Source organism: Anabrus simplex, chromosome 2 (assembly GCF_040414725.1).
Source record: "Anabrus simplex isolate iqAnaSimp1 chromosome 2, ASM4041472v1, whole genome shotgun sequence".
Lineage (NCBI taxonomy): Eukaryota > Metazoa > Arthropoda > Insecta > Orthoptera > Tettigoniidae > Anabrus > Anabrus simplex.
The window spans coordinates 766,701,838-766,722,412 of NC_090266.1; the positions used below are offsets into that span (position 1 = coordinate 766,701,838).

The 20,575-nt window shown below is 38.0% G+C and overlaps 1 protein-coding gene across 6 annotated transcripts in view; it reads right to left on the bottom strand.

The window, feature by feature from the left end:
• The window catches only part of LOC136864441 (sarcolemmal membrane-associated protein), a 700,905-nt gene that overhangs the window by 246,423 nt on the left and 433,907 nt on the right, over positions 1-20,575 (bottom strand). For all 6 annotated transcript variants that reach the window (XR_010859312.2, XM_067141439.2, XM_067141440.2 and 3 more), the window contains one exon: positions 17,131-17,194. Coding sequence is in view for 5 of the 6 variants with exons in the window: in XM_067141439.2 (XP_066997540.1) it covers positions 17,131-17,194 (64 nt within the window). In the remaining variant the exon portion in view is untranslated. The remainder of the gene's footprint in view (positions 1-17,130; positions 17,195-20,575) is intronic.

Below are 20,575 nucleotides of genomic sequence, written 5' to 3' on the forward strand. Positions count from 1 at the left end.
ATATTGTACATCTTAAGATATTGGATAGTGCTTTCGGTCTCTGGAGCTCAATGATTGTTACTGTTTGTTGTTATATCTCCGAGTGGTACATGTGATCTACTGCCCGTTGATTGTGAGAAGATATTGGATAGTGCTTACGGTCTCTGGATTGTCACTGTAGTTATATCTCAGAGTGGTACATGTGATCTCCAACCCATTTAAAGCAAACCCAGTCTTTTAAAATGTACACGCTTTATATAAATAAATGTGTAAAAAAAATTTTTTGTGTATTTTTTAATATTCTATTTGATGTTTATATTGTATATTTCAGTTCAATATTGCATCGAATATTATAACCTCAAATTATATATTGGAATGAATGCCCTATTTTACCTTAGTTACCGATATACAGTTTGATTAATCAATGAAAATTGCACTAATAATCAGTGATCTGCATTAGGTGCTGTTGCCCAGGTAGCAGATTATACTTTCACTTTTAAGTCTCAACTAATACAGTATAGACCTACGGGATTGAAAATTAGCCGCAAGATAATTAATTATAGTACAAGGTAGTGAAACGAAGGCTGTACTTTTATTCCAGTATTGCTGATCTTGATGGGTATATATGGGTATATGGGTATATCAGAAAGTCAGAAGAAAGTGACAATGAGAAGGTTGAATATAATCCCATCAAACTCAGTACCTCTAGGTTAAAAAAAAGTCAAATCACATGAAATTTTCGAGCATGATGTATTATGGTATGATTTTTTATCACACTCCATGAACTGTGTAACTGATATATGATAATTACCTTCCTGAAAGCTGCAGGTAACAGCTAAATCTGTTCTCAAGATTGTTGCACATCTTCCGGATGATCCCGGTGTCTTTCTCTTCAAGGGTGGAGTCAGAGAGGTCTGGGAAATTTCTTCCTTACCGTTTGAAAGGCAGTGAAAGGCAGAACTGACAGTGAGCTGATACTGAAGGGTATTCTTTTTTTTTTTTCAGAGTGGAGCCGTAGTACGTACCGTCAGGGGCTAATGTCGAGTCAAAAATCAATTGACAAAAAGATTCAAGCAAATTCGCCAACCACTACCGTAATGGATATAGGCTATCCTTCAAGATCAGCAATACCAAAATACAAGTACAGCCTCAGTTCCACTACCTTGTATTATAATTAATTAATCTTTTGGCTGATGTTATCAATACCATATACTGTATTAATTGAGACTTATAACAGTATTTCTAGTGAAAGTATAATCTGCCACCTGGGCGACAGCACTAAAGATAATCTCTCATCCTAAAGGGTCAGTGGTACACTCCTGTTTCTATTGTAAAAAAAAGTCAAATCACATGAAATTTTCGAGCATGATGTATTATGGTATGATTTTTTATCACACTCCATGAACTGTGTAACTGATATATGATAATTACCTTCCTGAAAGCTGCAGGTAACAGCTAAATCTGTTCTCAAGATTGTTGGTTTGCAGCTTCCCTGTTGGTACATGGTAGTACTGCTGAAAGTGTCAGTCATTAGTATGCCATGGCTCAAATTAAGAGTTCTGCAACTGTTAAGCCATGATCAGAAATTTGAAAGAAAAGTGAGGTGTCATTTGCATAACTGAAATTTGCTTCCAGAGGATTTCTGTGCAAAGTAAATTTTACAAATTTCTTACATCCATACATCATCATCTTCAAGCTCCAGTTTCCCAGGTGTGGAGTACAAGCGCTTGCTACTTCATCCTGTTAAAGTTTAGTTTCTGTTCCTTTAGGATCTTCCCACTTAGCATTCCTCTTGCTAACCTCCGATTTCACTGTCTCTATCCATCAATTCCTTGGCCTCCCCCTTTCACTTCTCTGTCAAAATAATTCCTTGCTGTTCTCGTTCTGTCCATCGTCATAACATGTCCAAACCATTGCAGCCTGCCTCTTCCTAAAAGCTTGGCAACAGGCATTTTGATGCCAGCCTCCTTTCTATTTGCTTCATTTCTAATCTTGTCCTTCCTGGTCTTTTGGTTCATTGTTCTGGTGAATTTCATTTCTGTTGACTGGATTTTACTATTTGCCTTGTTATGAAGGGTACATGTTTCAAGTCCGTATGTGAGAAATGGAATGAAGCAGGTATGAAACATGGTCAGTTTTGATTTCTGGGGTATTTTATCATCCCAGAACAGGTTTCTCACTTGAAAATGAAATTGAGAAGATTTCTGAGTCCTGTTAAATATTTCTTAATTTAATGTGTTATCTTTTGAAGTGATTCTTCCAAGGTAGCCTATTTGAAGTTAGAACCAGACTGCAATAGACTTCCCTCCAGAAAATTGTTTGAATCTGTGCCTTTACTGTTGATAATCATTTAAAGATTTTTAGTCCATATTCTTTAAATTGCTATTCCAGGGATTTAGTTTCTCCTGTATGTCTGCTTCATTTTCTCCCCAGATCAGAACATCATCTGCAAATGTTAGAGAGTCAGGCTCTTTGCAATGTTCTTTGTTGGATTTTATGATCAAATCCATGTCAATGATGAACAGGAGTGGTGACAAGGCACTTCCCTGCTGGACTTCTCTTTTGGTTTCAAACCAATCTGATCTTCCATCCAATATTTAGACACAGGTTAAGCACTTTTGATAGAGCATCTTTACTTTATCAATCAGGATATCTGGCAGACCTATACCTTCTAGGTATTCCCAGATTATCTCTCTAGGCACACTGTCGTAGGCCTTCTCGATGTCCATAAAAACCATCACTAAGTTCTTAACATAGCCTATTCCCAGTGCTTCTCCGTTATCATTCTGGTGGCAAATATCAGGTTTGTAGTGCTTCAGTTGTTCCTGAACCCGCGTTGCTCCTCCTCCAATAACGGTTCAATTATATTCCTAATTCATTTTCAAATGATCTTCTCCAGAAGTTTGATTGAGAAAGTTGAGTGATGCCCCTATAATTTCTACATTTCTTCCTGCCTTCCTTTTTATACAGGGCAGTAGCGGCGATTGTGGGGGAGAGGGGGCAGTTGCCCCTCACTTTGTGGATAAAAGATTACATTTTTATTCCATTTTAGCCAGCTGAAACTAGGAATTATAGAAATTATTTTTAAACAAAGCAATTTGTACAAGCCCTGTTGTCTTATTGGCTAATTTTTCCCTCATCTTATTTAATTATTAACAAAATTATTAGAGGAAATACGCACAGAATGTCGTTTGTCCCGGATAACCGATTTGTATACCGCCACAGCAAGTAGTGGACACTGCATGTGCTATGAGGAAGGGTAGCAAGGGTATCTGTTAGTTTCTTAGTGTGTAGTCAAATACTAAATGATTTTAATTATATAATTACACCGTACTTTATTTAATTGTACTAAATGCGTAATATTGTTCCTGTGGTGAAAGTTTTATTGTATGGTATAGTATTGTATCGACCACCTCTGTGGTGTAGTGGTTAGTGTGATTAGCTGCCACGGTTCATGCAGACAGTTCTCATCCTAATTTCTCCAACGGCTAAATCTACCCAAGTCATCTCCTCATTTACGAGCCTAACCAAAATTATGTTGTGTGCAATAGAACTCCTGATTAACAGTCGTTCCCATTTTAACACCTGTTAAGAACACTTTCTAATCTATCTCTTCCTCATTATCTCCACTTACCTGAATATCTTTAACTCCTAGCACAACCGGATGCACACTCTTTGCTGACTCTGCCAGTTCTACTTTCTTTCTTGCATAAGCCTCATTGATATTGATGGATCCGCATTGAATTCCATTTTATTTGCCAAGTAGTTTCCAAGGTAAATGCCCAGAAAACAAAAGCAATGAATATCAACGTGAAGAGCAAACAGAAATTCATTGTCAATGATGAAGACATTCAAGAAGTCGAAGAGTTTACATATCTTGGCAGTATGGTTACGCAGGATGGAGGAGAAGCTGCTGATGTCAAATGAGAATCCACAAAGCAAATGTGGCATTCATACAACTCTATCCGATATGGAGGGCCAGAGAAATCTCAATGAAAAAAACCAAACTTCGCATTTTTCGAACAAATGTAAAAACAGTATTGTTACATGGTTGTGAAACCGGGAAAGTTACCTCAGAGATCACTCATTAACTACAGGTATTTATAAATAGATGCTAAAGGAGAATTAAATGCATTTTTTGCCAAAAGTAATTTCAAAGGAAGATCTCTGGAAACAAACAGAAGAGCCCATTGGCATACAAATAAACCGGAGGAAATTGAAATGGATCGGCCACACACTGCAGAAGCAGCAGGATGCAGTGGAGAGAAAGGCTGTTTTGGAACCCCCAAGGATAATGGAAGAGAGGTAGACCCAGAAAGTCATGGAGACACAGTGTGATGGAGGAGGCAAAACAAGAAGGGAAGACCTTTGGAGAACTGAAGATCCTAGCTCAAAATAGGATACTTTGGCGCTCTGTTGTCAAAGCCCTGTGCTCTCCAAAAGAGTAAAAGGACATAACTAAGTACGTAAGTTTAAACGGAGTCCCTCCTCTGTCAAATAGAAGTGGGACTGAGTTACTCCCATAGGTTCAAGGCTTGTTTAAAATATTCTGAGCTTGGTACATTCTGTGAAGCAGGATGCTTGCCTTACTTACACATAGTCACAGTGAGAATCTCTCCTATAGGAGGTAGGGACCACCGGTTGATTGTATAGTTCTAGCTGCCAGAACAACAGGAGGGTCCTGGCTTGGAACATGTCAAAAATGTCCACCCCAATTCCATAGCAGGCCAGTAAGTTTGACATGCATTGTATGTAAGCTTTGGGAAGGCATTCTTTCTGATTATATTATGCATGTTTGTGAAATTAATAACTGGTTCGATACAAGGCAATTCGGTTTTAGGAAAGGTTATTCCACTGAAGCTCAACTTGTAGGATTCCAGCAAGATATAGCAGATATCTTGGATTCTGGAGGTCAAATGGACTGTATCGCGATTAACCTGTCTAAAGCATTTGATAGGGTGGATCGTGGGAGACTACTGGCAAAAATGAGTGCAATTAGACTAGACAAAAGAGTGACTGAATGGGTTGCTATATTTCTAGAAAATAGATCTCAGAGAATTAGAGTAGGTGAAGCTTTATCTGACCCTGTAATAATTAAGAGGGGAATTCCTCAAGGCAGTATTATCGGACCTTTATGTTTTCTATAAATGATATGAGTAAAGGAGTGGAATCGGAGGTAAGGCTTTTTGCGGATGATGTTATCCTCTATAGAGTGATAAATAAGTTACACAAGATTGTGAGCAACTGCAACGTGACCTCGAAAATGTTGTGAGATGGACAGCAGGCAATGGTATGATGATAAACGGGGTTAAAAGTCAGGTTGTGAGTTTCACAAATAGGAAAAGTCCTCTCAGTTTTAAGTACTGCATTGATGGGGTGAAAGTTCCTTTTGGGGATCATTGTAAGTATCTAGGTGTTAATATAAGGAAAGATCTTCATTGGGGTAATCACATAAATATGATTGTAAATAAAGGGTACAGATCTCTGCACATGGTTATGAGGGTGTTTATGGGTTGTAGTAAGGATATAAAGGAGAGGGCATATAAGTCTCTGGTAAGACCCCAACTAGAGTATGGTTCCAGTATATGGGACCCTCACCAGGATTACCTGATTCAAGAACTGGAAAAAATCCAAAGAAAAGCAGCTCGATTTGTTCGGGTGATTTCCGACAAAAGAGTAGCGTTACAAAAATGTTGCAAAGTTTGAGTTGGGAAGAATTGAGAGAAAGAAGAAGAGCTGCTCGACTAAGTGGTATGTTCCGAGCTGTCAGCAGAGAGATGGCGTGGAATGACATTAGTAGATGAATAAGTTTGAATGGCGTTTAAAAAGTAGGAAAGATCACAATATGAAAATAAAGTTGGAATTCAAGAGGACAAACTGGGGCAAATATTCGTTTATAGGAATAGGAGTTAGGGATTGGAATAACTTACCAAGGGAGACGTTCAATAAGTTTCCAATTTCTTTGAAATAATTTAGGAAAAGGCTAGGAAAGCAACAGATAGGGAATCTGCCACCTGGGCGACTGCCCTAAATGCAGATCAGTATTGATTGATTGAGTGATTGATTGATTGATTGATTGATTGATTGATTGATTGATTGATTGATTGATTGATTGATTGATTGATTGATTGATTGATTGATTGATCTGACAGCAGTGGGTATCCCTACTCTGAGGACGATTAACTTTGCCACTCAGCCGTTGCCCATGGTTCACACACTAGGATATGTCTACAGTAACTCTCACCATAAACCACACATTTGGACTTAACAGTTGAGGGTTATTCAAACATTCGTGTAATGTAATACTGTTATGTAACAAAATGTGTTACATTATGTTAGCTGACGACATTACCTTGAGAGCTGCACAAACCATGGATCTTAATGTCATGGTCCATTCTCCATCAATACTTCAGATCACAGCCTGCATGGTTGCTAGGCAACATAGCATCACACATTTTTTGAAAGGCATTATGCCCATTTGATTTTCCCAGAGGGAAATACAATAACTTTTTTAAATATTCATTATTTTCCATTACCGAGACACAGTTTGCAGAAAATGTGCAATTCTTTACTCCGTTCTACACTCTTGTTTGATCACAGGAAATGTAGTTTCATAGAAGTTATTAACTGCACAAGAGTTGTTGTTCAAGAGTACCTATGTGGAAAAACTATTCTGAAGTTCAGTTTGGGAGCCATTCTCAGCTAACAACCACTTTCTTTGGGTACAAACTTCTGATATCTGAGAACTTTGCAGCTGTTAATTTGTCATGGTAATAAAATGGTGGAAACATTAAAGCTTTTTGCAGAGTCTGTTTGGTTAAGCTCAGCTGATTATGATAATTTTTAAAATATACACACTGTCGAAAATGAAAGTTTTGAAATTGATTGAGAGACGACACTCATAACTTGCAGATAATGACAAGTCCTTAAACATTACATGGTTCACTCTGTTATTGTCTGCTATTATCACACAAATTTTAAGCCCTCATGTTACAACAGGCTTCACTTGCGTAGGATGTTAGATCCTTACCTGTGATATTTACAGGAGTAAGGGATAAAGTTTGCTTCTGTCTGTTAGGTCATCAGCCCAGAGGCTGGTTGGATCCTCAGTTAGGACCACCAAAAGCTATGCAAGATGAGGAGTGAGGTGGTTTGCCATTGCTTTCCTCACTGGACCAGAAGGTGCTACTGTAGCACGAGTGATCCTATGAGCAACACCTTTCATAACACTCAAACACTAGTTGTGCTCCAAATGTCATTACTCAGCACGACACATATCCCAGCAGCTTCCATATTGTCACAGCCATGGATGATATTGGGACTTCGGTAGAAGCTACACTTTGCTCTGGCCTGTGCCAAGAGACAGATACAAAAAAAAAAAAAAAGTGGAACAAATGAAGAGGCACTAAAGATGCCACAACAGTTTTTGCTGCTGCTGATAATTTAAGCAAACCCATTGAGCATACCTCCAGTGTAGACTGTACTCTCCTGTACATACACAAACTTCCCATTAATTAAGCCACATATTTTTCACTTGAATGTGGTACCATTAATGATGGGCTTTAAATAAGGTAAGTTTTCGCTGGGATTGTCAACAGCCACATTCAATGGGAAGTATAAGTGCTGAAATTTTCTGAAAATTATTTTGCTTTTGAACTTTGATAACTACTGACTCAAAAATTATAAAAAATGCATACAGCATCATGAGAACTGAATAATTTCTACCATGTTCTAACAGACAGAACTAAGTCTCGCTCTTCAGAAATATTTTGTGAGGTTTACCACAAACATACCAGTTCAGTTTGTAGATCCGTAACATCAACTGGAAAACTACAAATTAATTGATACTTTCTTTTTTTTTAATGTAATATACAAGGGTGAATTGAGTTTTTTAATATTTATTTATATATTTATTTTTATATTTATATATTTGTATTTATATTTTTAAAAAATTTTTTTTTACAAGTTGCTTTACGCTGCACCGACACAGATAGGTTTTACAGTGATGATGGGACAGGAGAGGATTAGGAATGGGAAGGAAGCGGCTGTGGCCTTAATTAAGGTACAGCCCCAGTATTTGCCTGGTATGAAAATGGGAAACCATGGAAAACCATCTTCAGGGCTGCCGACAGTAGGGTTCGAACCCAATATCACCTGAATACTAGCCGCACTTAAGCGACTGCAGGTATCAAGCTTGGTGTTTAGATTACTCTCTGAGACTTTCCAAAAAAGAGAGAATGTTTATTCAAGTTTCTGTATGATGAGCTAAAGAATCTTGGCTACTATATCATTTGTAGGTTTGCAAGACTGATGTATTATGGACGCTGAATACAGCATGGATTAATGAGGAGATATTTCAGTTATGCAACCTTCTTTAATGCTAAGTAGTATTTGTTACTACTTTGTGAAAGACTTGCCAGAAAAAGAAGCCCTTTTTTCTTCTGAAAAGTGTACAAGAACACTATATCACCAATTGCAAACATCTTGTGGGGGAGGGGGGGAGAATCTACTTCTGCATATTTTCTAATACATACCTTTTTTTACAACCTAAGGAGAAAAATTCACATCACTGCTGTGTAGATATGGTGAAGGTTGCAAAGGTTCTTCCCATTGATATTTCGACTTATATTCTTCACAATAATAATATTTCCATTTATTTAGGAACAATGTCCTGTATTTACAGGCTGCCAACTAAGGACAAGGTAAAACATATCAAATTTCCGTACAGATCTATTAAAGAAAATTCTAAATTATAAAGGAACAGTATAATTAGTGTGGCATTCCAGAGCTGTAACTTAAGCATACTATACGTATGCTGAAAACATACTTCAAGCGCCATTAGAGAAATTATAACCTTCTCGCTATAAATTTACATAAGCTTTTCGTAATTTAACCAGATGCGAGAAAGTATAAACTAATCTGTGAAATCACCTATGCACTCTGCCATATCTCGAGGTGTAATCCATTTTTACTTAATTGCAGTATTTAACATTAAAATTAAGCAATCGTTTAGTCAGCCTTTATTTTTAACGAGTTAAGAACTGTTATTGGACACGTTATTTTTTTACGAAAATACGTTTTTCATTTCGAATTTACTTTACGGAACAGCAGTCGATGGGTATTACTAACAGACTCCAACATTTATTTTTTGTATTTTTTTCCCTGCTATTTGCTTTACGTCGCACCGACACAGATATATCTTATGGCGACGATGGGATTGGAAAGGCCTAGGAATGGGAAGGAAACGGCCGTGGCCTTAATTAAGGTACAGCCCAAGCATATGCCTGGTGTGAAAATGAGAAACCATGGATCTTCAGGGCTGCCGACAGTGGGGTTCGAACACACTATCTCCCGATAACTCGATACTGGCCGCACTTAAGCGACTGCAGCTATCGAGCTCGGTGACTCCAACATCGCCATCGAATGTCGACGAGAGCACTCGGTAGTGAACATAGCGAGGAAACGACATCGAAGGTAATTGATTGCATACAACATAATCGCTGGGGTGCATAAATATCGATAATGGAAGAAATCGCGCGCGCATAATCGCTCGTAATAACAGAGGTGTCAGTGATAGGGCTCTCGCTGTAACCGAAGGATAATACACAGTTTAATATAGACATTTTGAAGGGACAGTATAATATTGTCGGTATAAATGGGTTCTCGTTATATGCCGTACTCGCTATAGCGGACTTCTACTGTAGATGCCAGTCATTTCTATAGCCAGATGACAAATCACAAATTTAAAAAAACCAATGTGTTGTGATTCAGAAAAATATCCCCAGTTTGTTCTTTAATAATAAAGGCCAAATAATAGATAGACTTCAACATAATTTTGCTTTAAAAATAAATCAGATTTTTATACTAATTGAAAGGCTGATTCTGTTTAAAAGTCATTAACAGTGATAGCATTTTTTATGACAATTATAATCCTAAGTTGGAACATTCATACTAAATTGTTGTAGTTGGTACAATATAATAAAAGTGGAAATTGAAAGTCGGAAGATGATATAAAACATCATAACCAAATACTAGCACTTAGCAGCAGACGTTATTCATCTTTCAAGAAAACTACAGTAGCATTAACATCAAACCCTTGAACACTCACCTCGCTATAGATATACATTGCCTGACAAAAAAATGTAAGCACCCGGAAGGAGTGGTCCAATATTATCCCATTCCAGTATACATTCATACCATTGACGTGTGAGTAAATGATTAGATTTACAAAGATCTGTAATGTGCAGAATGCCCACCAGAGTGCATTCGTGATGGCACCATCCTGTTGTTGATAAGTTGTTACCAGTCAACTGCATCAGAACACTAACACCTGCGTTTGGAGCGGTGCCTTGCCTGGGAGTGATGAAGTTATGGGATCCCACAATGCTTGGTGCACCACAGGATGGTCCTCCCTCGGGGTGCTGTTTCTTGGTCAACCTTAACCTGCACGATGTGAATGGGTGCCGTCACGTATCCATTGACTCCAACATCGGGCCACAATGACATCTGAATTGCCCACATGCCTGGCAATTGCACGATATGACCTACCAGCCTCATGCAGTCCCACAATGCGGCCTCTGTCAAATGCTGTCAATTCGTGGATAGGCTGTCTAACGCATCTGCGAGGCAACGTGTGTGCTTCGTACTGTACGTAGTCCTCTCTGCACGTCTTGCTTAACTGTCAAACTGACTGACAACTTGTCAAAAGTGTCGAAGCCAGCAAATTTTGCATGCCCTCCAATTTGTGTGTGTGTGTTTGGGCCAATAATAATAATAATAATAATAATAATAATAATAATAATAATAATAATAATAATAATAATAATAATAATAATAATAATAATAATACACATTTTGTGTAAGTAATAAAAAGTATTCTTAATCCTTGATTAGTTACACAGTTTGGGAAAGATTTGTAATGAAAGGCTTTCTCGTCACTCCTCCAACCTTACCTAATGAGTCTAAAGCTGCAGCAAATCTATACATATATATTAAATAATAACTTGTCCTGACTAACTGACTGACTGACTGACTGATTTTAACCATATAGTAAACAACTTTTAATATTACAAATCAACCACCTTATGTCATAATCTCAAATAATTGTTATGTTTTTCGAATCAGCTATTGTTACAATTATTGTTAATCCAATAATATACTATATCTTATATTTTAATCGTGTATAATGACCTCTCATCCATTTTACAAAACAGTTATAAATCAACAGTATTTCATAAGTCAATTCCAATCAGGTACCTGATTTATTCTAAAGGTGAAATAATGGCTGATGATGCCTACAATGAGAGGCTAAACATGTACCATCTAATTTAATAATTAGTTATGTTGACAATTTGATAAGGACAAAGTCCTAATTTTTAAGACTGTAATGTATTGAATAGATGGGTAAACAATAAAAACATACTAGTTTTATTTAATACAAGTACTTTCAATACAGATCCAAGAATGATTTTTATCATGTGTAAGGATTCATCATCGCCGAGCCAAAACTACTAGACATAAAAAAATGAAATTTTGGGGATACATTCATATTACAATGTAGGTGCTCAGTAAGGGAGGATTTTTGGATATTACATTGCTAAGGGGGAAGAAAATGGGAGTGAATTTTTAAAATGGGTGTACCTATATCTCGAAAGCTGAACAGTTTAACGACATGAAAATTTGTATTTGGAATCTCCTTTAAAAATAGACACATGTATTTTTCTTGTTTTTGGAAAATCCTGTTAATAGGGGTGAAAAAGGCGTAAAGGGGGTTGAATACCTTTTATGTGGATACTTATATCTCAAAAACTGAAGATTTTACAGTCATGAAAATTGGTATTTGGAATGTCCTTTAAAAATATATATTTTTTGTTTTTGGAAAATCTACTTAAGAGGGGGTAATTTTAAATTCATCTTTCAGACTTGTAGTTAGAACCATTCTACCCCGCACCTTCTTTCACCTCTGACTTCCACGGATAACTCCGTAACAACAACAACAACAATAATAATAATAATAATAATAATAATAATAATAATAATAATAATAATAATAATAATAATAATAATAATAATAATAATTGAAAACAAACAGAAACTTTATTATAAGCTAATATTAATTTGCAATTGACATCAAGTTAACTGAAAATGAATCTAAATAACACGAAGCATATTCATAGGACTTCATTCGCGTTTACCTCAAAATAAAATATAAACAGAAATGACGTGCAATTTGCCAACAACAAAAACAATCCTGAACATAGCTTTTACTTAGTGTGAGTAGTTTATTGGTCATTGTTAATGTGGTGGAATGGAATTACTGTGAATGAAAAGAAGACCATCAGCATTGTCGTGCGTTGATAATAAAGCCTGCTGAACTGCAATTTATCTCTGAAGCTGAACATGATGCTTGCATACATATTACTTTCTTAGCGATCTGGTGAAATTTTGGATAGTTTTGTCCATTTGTTCTCCAATAGGATGCTATATCTATCTTCTTGCATTCCACAATTTTGCTTTAAATATCTTTCCAGCTCATCTGTTGGAATAGGAGCATCATGGACGTCAGTCCACGAGGAAAATTTCATTACTTTGGCAGGTTGTGGCATAGTCGTGGAGTTTGATGAAATGGCGTATGGCTTTTAGTGCCGGAGTGTCCGAGGACATGTTCGGCTCGCCAGATGCACGTCTTTTGATTTGACTCCTGTAGGTGACCTGCGCGTCGTGATGAGGATGAAATGATGATGAAGAAGACACATGCACCCAACCCCCGTGCCAGCGAAATTAACCAATTAAGGTTAAAATTCCCGACCCCGCCGGGAATCGAACCTGGGACCCCTGTGACCAAAGGCTAGCATGCTAAAAAATAATAGGCTAATATAGGCAAAATATCAAATTTGTCGTGCAAGGACAACACTAAGCTCATTTTAAGCCCCTTGACCCACAGAACAAATCTCGGTAAGCCCTATGGGCCTGAAAACTATGTTTTACGGCCCTGAAACCTACCGTTATGAAGATATTGGCACCACACTACCCCTGCTCTCGGAATCGGATAAGGAAATGAACTGCCGTAACCATGGCAACGCCATCTCCAGGGTTCTACAGCAGCGCGATTATGTGTGTACGCTTGGGCATAGCTGCCAACCAAAATTTGTATACATAATCCCTGAGCATATCTACAATATATCTCCAAAAATGAACATGTTACAGATGTGAAGTGGCATTTATTATCTCTTTTAAAAATAAAGAGACATGTCTCTCTCTTTTGTTTTTGGAAAATCCACGTAGGAGGGAGTGGAGGAAGGGCTGATAAAGGGTTTGAATTCTTTTTATGCGGATACTTATATCTCAAAACCTGAAGATGTTACAGATATGGAAATACGCATTTGTAATCTCCTTTAAAAATAAAGAAACGTGTTTTTTTTTTTTTTTTTTTTACTTGAATGAAGATGTTCTCACGTGTACAGTTCTATGTCGCATGATCATCTCAGCCCCAAAAGGCAATACGACAAACTTTGTTTACAAAAAGTTTCTGGGGTAAATGAAACTCAATTTTTCAGTGAGGTTTTATACTTCAGGGATTTTCAGATAATGTCTTAGTACAGTACCGAGGAACGAGTACTTTTATCAAATTATGAAATCCACGCAAGAAGCCGCAAGTAAGTGCTAGTGTGTACATAAAGTTCACCGCAGATCGTACAGCACACAAAATTAACGTCTTTCCCATCACCGTCAATTGCAGGCTTGAATACCAACCAAATACGACTTTTAAGTTTAGGATCCAGTACAGAAGTCTTGTATTGTGCGGTTTTTAGTTCGTTTGTTGCTTCTTTTTTTACTTCACGATTTTTTCTCACGGTTTCTTTTCTTTTGGAATTACAGTACACATTCGTTTCCGATAACAGGATAGACAGCGAAGTCAAACTGAAAACCACAGCAAATTTGATCGGCTCCACTCGACCATATTGCAACGCACTCTGGTGACACACAGTACACTGCACACATTGAAGCAGTCAGCCCATAGAACTACCACAGTGCTGCCCTTGGCTCACCGCATACGAATGACAGAGCCCTGGCCCAGACCGGCCCGTGCGATGATGTCACGGGCTTCGTTTGTTCGAGCCTTTCAAAGGCCATTGCAGTGTACTGCTGAAGCAGCTCACGGGCTGGGCCTCGCTGCAGGACTCTGCCGAGCACGAAGGCATCATGGGGGTCAACATGCAAGCGAGTGCTGCTACGGAGTGGCAGCCAAGGCCAAGTGACGTCACACCGAAAGTTTTTATTTGATTCGATGGCATTTCATCACAAACAGAACGGCAGATCGTGATTTGAAGAACGTCACCTTGTAGGCCTGGACAACAAACACTACTACCCAAAATTTCGTGAAAATCGGCAGAAGGATGGCCGAGATATTAATTTTTTAAGAAGCACAGGTTTCCAGTCCTGCCGTTCTACCTTGAGCAATATAAGGGGGTCGCCAGCTTCGAAGAGGTCAGTGTGTCACAATGTGTGAGTGAGCACTTCGTCGTGAACCAGTCGCCTCACTGTTCGGGCCTGCTGATGTGATACAGCTCGTTACTCTGTCCAGCTAAGGACCAGCGATTGAAAGGGCGTGAAAGCGAAAGCCTATTCACTAATAATATCGGTCTGTCGAGCAAGTAACATTGTTTCGTTTTGTGAATTTTGTGTTGAAGAGACTGTACAATAATCACAAGATATTTTGAAACCGTGCTTGAAGGACTTAGGGCATAAAGACTGTGCTTTAGTTGTTTCCTCTCCAAGAGACTGTGTTAGGTTATTTCGTGAGATTGTGCCCTAGTGAAAATACAATTCTTTTCATGGACAGTGTCAATTTGTTTCATAAAGGACAGTGCCAACCTTTCTTTCAAAGACTGTGTAATTCTCTCCGTGAGAAAACAGTGTCGAGATTTTCTTTTCATAAGACTGTGGCCAACCTTCATTTTCAAAAGACTGTGTTAATTCACTTCGCAGAACTGTGCTAACATTTTCTTTCATAAGACTGTGCCGGTATTTCCTTTCAAGGACTGTGCTGATTCGTGAAATATGGTGCCTTTAATTCTTTTCAAGGGACTATGTTAATTCCCTTCATGAAAGACAGTGTCTATTGCCGAAAAGTTGTATTAAGCTACGCGTAATACTGTGCCTCGGTGGAAAATTTATCTCTGAGAAACTACGCGATTTTTTGTTAAGACTGTGCCGTAATAGAACTTGGTTCTTTTTGACGGGACCATGTCGTAAACTGTTTCTTTTCTGTCTTCGCAGAAACTTTAATTTATTTCTACGTGTGTGGGGGCTAAAAAAAAAAAAAGTGTGCTCATTACAAACAGTATGAAGACTGTGTCCGTAGGACTTAATTTATTTTATTTTTGCACTGAGATTAAGTGAAGTGATAAACCGTTGTATCTCAGAAAGTTCCAGATTATTTTCATTGCCTATCACTTCAAGTTCGACAGTGACTATTGCACGAACGATATTAATTATTTTCACAGAACTGTGATTTTTTAATTCATCTATTTTTCCAAAAGTAACGTGCGTCCAACGCCATTCACAGTGGAACTTGTTCGGCCAATAAACAGTGTCTCGCCACGGTTTGCAGTGCAGTGCGGTAGAGAAGTGTCGTATCAGATTCTATTGATATTCTGTACGAAAGTTTTACATTTCTCTACTCCCTTCATGGGACTTCGTGGAATACAAAGTTAAACAACTATTCCACGCTGCATTATCATCAGACGACCGCCCCAGGTTCGAGTCTCCTTCAACATCGAGGGCTAACAACCGCCGTGGGACGACGCCGACGACGCCTTCTTCACATCTTTGAGGACATTTCAAACTATTTGTCTGTAAAAGGTGATATAATTTCTATGCATTTTTTTTAATTAACTGCAAGTTCCACTTTAAAAATGAACTCATTTCACTACCCTTCTCTCGATTTCTCTAAAGCATGAACCGTACACACCTTGGCGTTAATCCATGCTCTCCACAAAGCTGAAGTATGGGCATTCCTGTTTCAATATGTAGGAAATGCAATGAAGCAGAGGAATCAGCTGAACACATACTTTTCGAATGTGAGGCGCTGGGCAGAATCAGACTCTCCACTCTAGGACTACCAGGTGAAGAGAGAAAAAATCCAAGACGACCCAATAAGAACAACCTGCAGCTTTGTGAAGGGAGCAGGTATATCTAGGTGGGAATGAAGGAAAAACATGGTAGCAAAAGATCTTAGAGGTCAACGCTAACTAGGAACTAATATTTACAGGCCCTATGATGAAAAGAAGAAGAAGAACGTTCCACCCCTAAAGTATTAAATGAGGTCAGCTCCGTAAATTAAATTAATCATCCCTCCAAAACTGTTTGATGTACAAAGTTTTAATTTTACAAGATGGGTGTTCTTTTATGTCCTAGGTGTAAAATATCGTATACTTCAAAAACTTTTCTCCCCTAAGGGGTTTAGAAGGTGGCTGACTCTCAAAAAAACAATATCCTTCTTCCTAAACCATTTCAAACAATAACTTTTTTAATGAAGAGTGGTCTTCTATATTCTAGATGTTAATAAATATTTCAAAACATTCACTCTGTAAAAAATATTCATTCCTCCATTACTGTTCGGCATACAAAATCAAAATTTCTCAGGCTGGTCACTTTTACACCCTAGATCTTAAATAAGATAGGGTTTTAACATTCAAATTCTTCCATATGGGGGTCAAATGAGTGTTAGATAAGAAAATATATAATCGTTCCCCGAAAACTGTTTCATGTAGGAACTGAGGGTGTATTTTACAGGCTGTGTTGACGGTGGACTCTCCAAAATGTAGAACTTTGAATAATAATTTTCAGTTTAAAACCGTAGCATAAAATAACCTACAACCAACAAGAATTTGCACCCAAAAAAATAATCTAGTAATTTCTCACCAATGTTACTGGAAAAGCAAAAAATAACAGTATTGTGACAAAAATGTAATAATAATAATAATAATAATAATAATAATAATAATGAAAAACTTTCTGTAATTGTAAAGTTGATTACCAAATAATAAATTCAATATTCTGGCATCACTGTTTATTATAATGAGCTAAAAAGTAATTAATGTAAGTTATAAGCTTTCATTCTAAGAAGGAATTATATGAATTACTTACCTTCAAGCTTGAGAATTTCAGCACGCAGTTTGTTAGCCTGGTTGGAAATTGGCTGTGGAGCCATCTAGAATAGAAATCAAAACATGTGTCCAAGAAAGTAAAAAAATCCAGTCCAAGTTAAGAAGACTACTGTATAATCCCGAATACCACCCGCAATTCTTTTCCCAAAATATTGGTTCTAAATCTTGGGTATGGGTTGTATTCAAGCCGTTCATTCTCATAAATATTTACTACATTTACATGGAGTATTGAAATAGATTTGAGTATGGTTACCGTACACAATATACAACATGTAAATGGGCATTCAGGTCTTATTGTGTTTTAGTTGCGTTCTACAAAATAACATTGATTTTTTCTCAATACAGTTACAGTGGCATGTAAACACGAAATGTAAGGTAATGAAATATGGTAAATCAAAGAATATGGGTAAATATGCGGTAAATATGAAAGCTGCTGCTGCGGATGCTCGATCATCATTTGTTTTACAAGTGCTGCTGGCATGCTGGGTGCGTGAATAGCTGATCTCGCGGGATAACGTACTTTGCGAGAGTCGAGATTGTTGGTTACGGAAGTCTACATCGCTCATATTCGAGTTCTGTATCTGTCCCGTGAAAGTGCTGTCTCGATAGTAAGCGATGGATTCAAAACAGTGCCTGTGGTCATTTACCGTGCGTGAGAAACTTAAAGTTGTAGGCGAAGCTGAAATATACGGAAATCGTGCTGTTGGCAGAAAGTACGATATTGATGAATCATGTATTTGTGATTGGCGGAAGAAGAAGGAAAAACTTCTAAAAAAGTAACTGCGATTGCAGAGCGTTCTGCGGGTGGAGTGCAATGTTTCTGGAAATTGAAGAACAACTCTACAAATATGTGATACAAAATTGTGAGTTAGGATATGGTGTTTCTAGTGAAATGTGTCAATTGAAAGCACTAGAGATCTAAAAAGATCTCAAAACACAGGGTTTTACTGCAACCTGCAGATGGATCCAAAACTTTTATCAGAGAAAGGGATTGTGCATTCGGAGATGTACGTCTATTTCACAACGTCTCCCTGGGGCGTACGAAGAAAAATGAATGGCCTTTCAACATCACATTATTCATTTGAGGAAACAAAATTCTTATTTGCTGTCTCAAATTGGGAATGCTGACAAGACACCTGTCTATTTTGAAATGCTGTTGGAAAATACAGTGGATACGAAGGTTTCTAAAGGTGTAACCATCAGAACAGGTGGTAACGAAAAGCAACGATGCACGGTAATGTTGTGCATATTAGCGGATGGACCCAAACTCCCTCCATATGTGGTTCTGAAAAGGAAAACACTTCCGAAAGGAAACTTGCCGCCCGGTGTTATTGTTAGAACACATGAGCCCGGCTGGATGGACAGTGCGTTAGTTGAGGACTGGGTGAAGTGCGTTTGGCAACGTCGCCCGGGAGCTTTGTTACAAAAACAAAACATGCTTGTATTGGACAGTTACCGAGGACATACAACTGACGCCGTAAAAGATATGATGAGGAAAGGAAAAAACGATCTTGAGATAATTCCCGGAGGACACACTTCTATTCTACAACCGTTGGATGTGTGTGTGAACCGGCCTTTCAAAACTGCAATGAAACACTTGTGCACAGAATGGATGTCTGATGGTGATCACACGGTTAACACCAGCCGGACGAGTGAAAAGGCCTGAAGTTGGACTAATATGCAGCTGTATCAAGACCGCATGGGCGCGCAATCCCAATGATCTAGTGTCTAAAAGCTTTAAGAAATGTGGAATTTCAAATTCAGTGATTGATAGTGAGGACAACTATTTGTGGAAAGATGCCAGCGAATAAAGTTCCTATGGTGAAACTTCAGAAGATGTTGGTGAATTGTGAATGATCTGAGTATTGGACCGATTTTATTTACGATTTTTGTGATGATTTTATTAATTGTAAGCTGTTTGAATTTATATTTGTGGTATATTTAAAGAAAATTAAATAGGTAACTTATGTAAGTTATTTGATTTTTTTTATTTTTCTCGTATTTTGCGATCTCAAATTTAGGGTGCAGGTCTTATTCGGTGGCGGGTGGTATTCGGGATTATACTGTAACTATGAGCAGGAAGTATACAGGTATCAAGCAGTAACAGGAACTAAACTGGAAAAAGTATCAGTAACACACCACCTTACGAGGAAGATACTCATACGTACTGTTCATCTTCATTATAGACTCATATGCCTTTCAGCGTTCAGTCTGCAAGCCTCTGAATTTACTAACCACACCCACAATCCTCTATTTGAAACTAGTTTTATGGCCTTATTTATGTTTTATCCTTAAATCGTCCGAAACTGAGTCTAACCATCGTCGTCTTTGTCTCCCTCTATTTCTCTTACCCTCCTAGGTAAGCAATCCTCCTCCATTTGCCTCACATTACCCCACTATATAAGTTGGATTTTGCATACCGCTTCATCCATAGAGTTCCTTCCAACTTTGCATTTATTTCCTCATTCAGAGCACCCTCCTGCTATTATTCCCACTCATTTGTACCAGCGATCCTTCTCGCTCCTTTAATGTCTGTTACTTCTATAAGGGGCAGTCAAATAAAAACCGAACACCCGCTACAACACAACCATGGAATGGTTTTATTCCAAAGTAATTACCAAAAGCGTTAATACATTTATCCCACTGGGAGATGAGATGATCAATTCCAGTTTTGTAGACAGAGGTAGGTCGCTGAAGAATCCACAACAGCACCCACTCTTGCACTTCCTCGTCCAAATGAAACTGACATTCAAGAATGCCCTTCTTCAGGTTGCCAAAAATAGGAATACCACAAGGTGAAATATCCGGGCTGTAAGGAGGATACTGAAGTGTTTCCCAACCAAATCGCTGAAGTGTAGCTTTTGCCAGATTGAAAGTTTGGCAGCAAATATTATCATTCAACAGGATGACTCCGTCCAACAGCATTCGAGGACGTTTTGACTTTATAGTGCGTCGCAGTCTCTACAGTATCTTCATAGCATTGCTCCAACAGAAAACAAACTAAACTTCTCTGCTCTTCTTTGCTTGCCTCCATTTCTATAGCTGGATGAACACACTAGACCAGTCCATGCACCAACGACGACATAACCCAACAACTACATGCACCTGTGAGTTGTCACTATGCAGTTCTCCTACCGCAGCAATGGCAGTATCGATACACAACAAGAGTGCTACCACCTTTCGCCCGGAATGTGTATTTTGGCAGATGTTCGGTTTTCATTTGACTGCCCCTTACAACTTGTACAGATACATAAAATTATCAAACTGTGGAATTAATTGGAAAGATGTATATATTTAATTTGTGGTTAGGTCATTCTAAATTATTATGCTTATATATAGGGTTTTTAGTCATCTATTTCACATTATCATCTCATTTCTTTGTATCACGGCAATAACAAATTCTGAACAAGCTGAGTCTTGAGTAA